Source organism: Camellia sinensis, chromosome 14 (assembly GCF_055761805.1).
Source record: "Camellia sinensis isolate YWXY chromosome 14, ASM5576180v1, whole genome shotgun sequence".
NCBI lineage: Eukaryota > Viridiplantae > Streptophyta > Magnoliopsida > Ericales > Theaceae > Camellia > Camellia sinensis.
Genome location: NC_138974.1, coordinates 105,932,403 through 105,937,881, shown reverse-complemented (window position 1 = coordinate 105,937,881; position 5,479 = coordinate 105,932,403). Strand labels below are relative to the sequence as shown.

At 30.1% G+C, this 5,479-nt stretch overlaps 1 protein-coding gene across 1 annotated transcript; it reads left to right on the top strand.

Annotated features, from left to right (window-relative positions):
* The first annotated feature begins 483 nt into the window (after nt 1–483).
* Nucleotides 484–5,126, top strand: LOC114279519 (equilibrative nucleotide transporter 3). Its single transcript, XM_028221775.2, has 5 exons — nt 484–641; nt 1,575–1,663; nt 2,264–2,368; nt 3,453–3,596; nt 4,766–5,126. Exons 2-5 carry the CDS (start codon nt 1,619–1,621, stop codon nt 4,793–4,795), a joined length of 324 nt encoding a protein of 107 aa, XP_028077576.2. The 5' UTR covers nt 484–641; nt 1,575–1,618; the 3' UTR covers nt 4,796–5,126.
* Nucleotides 5,127–5,479: the final 353 nt, after the last annotated feature.

Sequence of the window (5,479 nt, the reverse complement as noted above, 5' to 3'; positions counted from 1 at the left end):
CTAAAAATATTACAATTGGCGATTAAAAAAAATTTTAGTAGCCTAAAATATCACAATTGGCGACTAAAAAAAATTTTAGTAGCCGTAGAGCTAGTTTTAGCTACTAAAATTGTTTAGTAGCGGAATGAAAAGAAAAAAATTATTTTTTATCTTTGGCAATCAAAAATTTGGTCGCCAAAAGTATATTTTCAGCGACAAAAGAATATTTTTGTCGCCGTAAAGTTAGTTTTAGCTACTAAAATTGTTTTGTAGTCGAATGAAAAGAAAAAAAAATAGTTTTTATCTTTGGCGACCAAAAGTTTGGTCGCCAAAAGTATATTTATAGCGACAAAATAATATTTTAGTCGCCAAAAACCTAAAATATGTGGAGGGAGATTTCAAATTTCAGACGGATTAAAAAAATTATTAGCGACTAAAAGTATTTAGTCGGTAATGGTGTAATATATATATATATATATTTGGTTCCCAGACAACAACAGACCAGCGCCTCTGTCTCTCTCTCTTCAGCGTTTCTCTCTACCTCTCCCATTATACTGCCTCTGCCTCTCCGCTGCTCTTCTCCCCTCCTTCTCTCACCGCTGCTCCACCAGCCGTGCCTCCGCCACTCCTCCTCACGGTCGCCGACAGCTGGAGCACCGATTGCAAGCTCTCTCTCTCTCTCTCTGTGCAGTTCGCATTTTGACACAATATCTAGGTTGGTGATTAGGTCTTCTTCTACACCATTTTTCTGGGTATCGATATAACCATCAATGTTTTTCTTCATTGAAATCTTCTTCTACCATTCTCTGTTTCTTCCTCTTCTAGTCTTCTTTGTGTGTATATATATATCCATATACATAAATCAAAACCCATTAAAATCTAATGGCTCGTTGCCCCCCATGAATTGTTGGTTTGGGAAGTTGTTATGGCTTTTCAATTTGTTTGTTTGTTTGTTTGTTTGTTTGTTTTGTTTTGTTTTGTTTTTTTTTTTTCTTGCCTTCAAACTGTTTGATAAAATGTCTCTTAGGCTTTTCAAAAATCTAATCTACTTTGTTGTATCATCTCGATCCTAGAATCAAATGGGTGATTTCAATTATTGTGGGTTTTGATTGTTTTATAGTGAATTTTGATGATGCAATATGAATAAATAAATAAAAAAAGAGAAAAGCATGACAAAGCTTCAAAAAAAGGTTCACGCTAAATGGTTTGTATAGTTTATATAATAGAATAGATAGAATAGATAGAGTAAGAATTGGCTCCAGAATGGGAGTGGAGGAATTCACCAACGTGATCAGACTTCATCCGCGCTGAATATGCTGTTTGTTTATAATATGGAATAGATGTATGTATGAATGAATAAATATATTTCAATTGTGTAATATTTTTCAAAGCCATAGATTCAGTTTATCTCTTTTTTTATTCTTTGAGATGCTCAAAATTTAATTAATGGGGTTTCCACTTTTTCAGGCATAATTAAAGATTTGTATCAGCTTGTGATTCTTTCTTAGCATCGCATTGCTTTTCAAGTATATATATATCATTCTACTTGGTAGCTGCTAATATATATATCTAATCTACATGGATCTACTTGGTAGCTGCTTTTCTTAGCATTGCATTACCAAGTCTGCTAGCAAGTGTCATGACTATTGCTGCTGATACAAGTGGATCTCCAACTAGGCTTCAGGTTTGTTGATCAAATGCCTTTGGTTTTTTGGTTTTTAGAGCAAAGAGTTTCATTTATTATAATTGTAACACCAATATTTTGGTTTAGTTTTCACAAACTGTTTTTCGCTTTCTTGTTTTCAGTATTTTTTCGTTTTTATTGAAGTTTTTTGTTTTTTTGTTATTAGTGAACTTTTTTCATATTTTGATGATTTTTTTTTTAGAACAATATTTTGGTTCAGTTTTCATAAACTGTTTTTTGCTTTCTTGTTTTCAATGTTTTTTTTGTTTTTGGTCATCATTGAATTTTTTTTTTTTTTTTTTATATTTTAATGATTCGTTTTGACTTTTTAGATGAATCTAATCTACATGGATCTAAAATATATACATGAAGAAATCTATAAAAAAAAAATAAAAGAAAAAAGTTCACTAAAGATTTTTTTTCTCTTTAATGAAGTTTATTTTATTTTTTGATTTCTTCACATATACTTTAATTATTAGTTTAGTTATAAAAAATCACTAAAAAAAATTTAGTGCAGTAGTAGTTGTTTATTGATTAGGGTAATGACTAAACTAAACAACGTGATTTATTTATGTTGCTTGTTGTTTATGATATATTTAGGGTAGATATGGTGGAATGGTAGTATGTTGGATTCTTGGGCTTGGATGCCTTGTCCCGTGGAACATCATGTTGACTATCGGAGATTACTATTATGATCAGTTCCCTGTAAGTATATAGCCCACTGTTAATTTCTATTTTTTCTTCTTTTTCATGACTAACCAGTGTTTGGATTATGGATTTGAGTGAAATTTAAAACCAAAAAGAGAGAGAGAGAGAGAGAGAAAGAAATGTGGATTACATATAAATAAAATATAGTTTCATTTTACATACATTTCATCATCATTTTCCCTTTTCTTACCCAAATCAATAATCCAAGCACAGCTTGAATGTCACTTTTTTTTGTCTACTAATTACAAAGTAATTTTTAAGTAATTTGAACTTATGTTTCTTCAAACTATCTCTCTTGAGATCCTATGTTAACTAACTATTTGAGAGGATTAGGTAAGAATTTTCTAAATTGGCATCTTTTAATTGCTTATTTCCCTTTTTAGAAGAAAGCCCCATACGTAGAGCTAGCTATGGGCTTGATGGTTTGTCCAGGTCAACTTGATATAGTCATGAATAGCTATGGGCCATTAATAGTCATGAAGTTAAAAGGTTACTGTGAAAAAGAATTGGTTCTCAGTTAAACCCACTTTCAATTTGATTCTCATCAACTCTTGTTAGGTGGACAAATTAAGTATTTGGATTTTAAATTGATTTGTATAATGTCGAATGACTGATAATATATATGCATTTACAAATTATATATATGCATTTACTGTTGATGAATGGTGAGAAAACAGGTTAGAGTTGGCAGCATGAAGGAAGAAGAGAGAAAATAAGTGTTTGTATATATATATATATATATATATTTGCAGGTTTAATTCAAAAGAGTAGAAGAGGAAGAAGAAAAAGGCATAAAGGTCAATTTTCATATTCTGATAATAGAAGTTAGCGTGCTTTTGAGTTCACAAACTACGTGAGGATTATGTGCTTATTTCCAAATAATATGGGGGCAATCCACAAATGAGCCAAACTATAAAGGAATAAAGTGAAGTTTGCCCAACATAATTTTAATCTTCATATAGGGAGGTTGGGTTGGTTTGACAAATTTTAACACACAAGTCAATCAACTGCTCGATTTTTATCATCTAACTCACCAAAACCCAACCCTCTCTTAAATTTCATCATCTGGTTTCCTTGACAGTTAGGTTCAGCAACATCAGGGAAAGGAGACATTGGAAATTATACTGGTATATGCATCATTGTAGCTACTTTGGGAGTTGCAGATGGCCATGTTCAAGGAGGGATGGTTGGAGACCTATCCTTCATGTGCCCTACGTTCATCCAAGTAAGCCTTTCAAAGTGTATTATTTCTTTCAAGTTAATTATATTTAGGAAGACTTACGTGTAGATCTTAATAGGTAGACTTATTATCCAATAGGTCATATGATAAGTAAGCCTTTCAAAGTGTATTATTTCTTTCAAGTTTATCATTATGTTTTTAACACTACATTGTGAACAAGTATAAATGATGAAACTTATTCAACCAATCTAGTGGTGACAATTCACATGGTACTTCAAATGCGGTGTAAAAGTATGATTATTGTAACATTATTAGCAGGCAAATTACACACATGGTTCACATATTTCAAATTCTATGTTAATCCCTCAATCTCTTTGAGAGTGAATAGATCATTTTTTTTATTCTTAATTTGTGTTAATTTATTAATGGGCATTACTAATTGTATGAAATTGACATAATGTGAAAAAATAAAAGATAAAATTGATGTAATTGAAACTATAGAATCAAATTGGAGTGAACAATCTATAAGGACCACATGTTTAATTTTCCCAACAAGAAAAAATAAGAAGAAGAATAAAACAGAGAACAAAGAAAAGAGAAAGAGTCATTTTTTAATTTAGAGTTCTTATGTGATTGTAATAAATCAAAAGTTAATACATTATTTGACATGTCATTGTGAGACTTAAATTGTAAGTCTTAATTTTTTTCAATTAGGAAGGGCCTTTAAATATTAATTTTTAAAGGATCTTATATAAACTAAGGTGGGCACAATTATAATTTTTAAGGGTTAAAACAAAAATATTATGCAAATATATAGGTACTAGTGTAATTATAAAAATCTGAGGAGGGGCACGTGCCTTTTTGGAGTTAATTATGTTTTTCATTTTTGTAATTTGACTCAAATTTTATTTTGATCCTTATAGTTTTAAATTAAACAGTTTAATCCTTACACTTCAAAATTAGTTTTAGTTTAGTCACCCACCTCAAAAGTATAAACTTGGGATATATAGAGCAACTAGATTCATATGTTGTATGTACTTAGATTGAACATCAAAATTTTATTTCATATATATTCGAGTATGCAAAACTAATGATTGATTTGAAAAGATTACTTAATTTCGAGTTTTATATGTTTTTTTTTTTAATTTTAAATTGGCCAATATTTAATCAATACTAATGATTAATTTTATTTATTTATTTATTTATTTTTGCAGATGGTTTTTGACGTACAAATGTGGATATGACTTTTTTTGACAACTACGGAAGGGGCATTGTTTTTATATCTCCGTCTGTATATATAGTGGTTCATGCAAATTAGTTTTTTTGCATGGTAAATATCTAAAATTTGGCTTGATAGAAATTAGCATTGGACGTGATACAATTTAGTTTTTGGGGCGGTACAGAATAAATTTTTGGTGTGGTATAGATTTCCTTTTGGATATTAAATTTGGTTAATCCTCTATTATGTATGGAATTAAATTATTGGGGGTTGGATTATACTTGGTATTGATGGAATTTGTCTTACATTTAGAATTGGACGTTGAATAAAATTTTTTTGGATGGTTGGAAGTGAAATGTGTGCACGTTGTTGAATGGTTGATAAAATATTAAGTATTGATGGATTATATTGTTTATACAGGATACAAGTTGCACTAATAATGGATACAGGTGGTTTAGAAATTAAAAAAAAAAAATTAATATAGTATTTGGTGACTAAATATGTTGGTAGCCAAAAATGTAAGCAAATGTTTTAGTGACAAAAAATTTAGTAGCAAAAAATAACCAAATGGCTTTTTGCGACCAAAGACATTGTAGCTAAGACAAATTAGAACGAGGGAAGTTTAATTGCCGACTAAATATTTTAGTCACTAAAAACATAACATCCTTTGGCGACTAAAGTGTTTGGTCGCTAAATGTACGTATTCTAT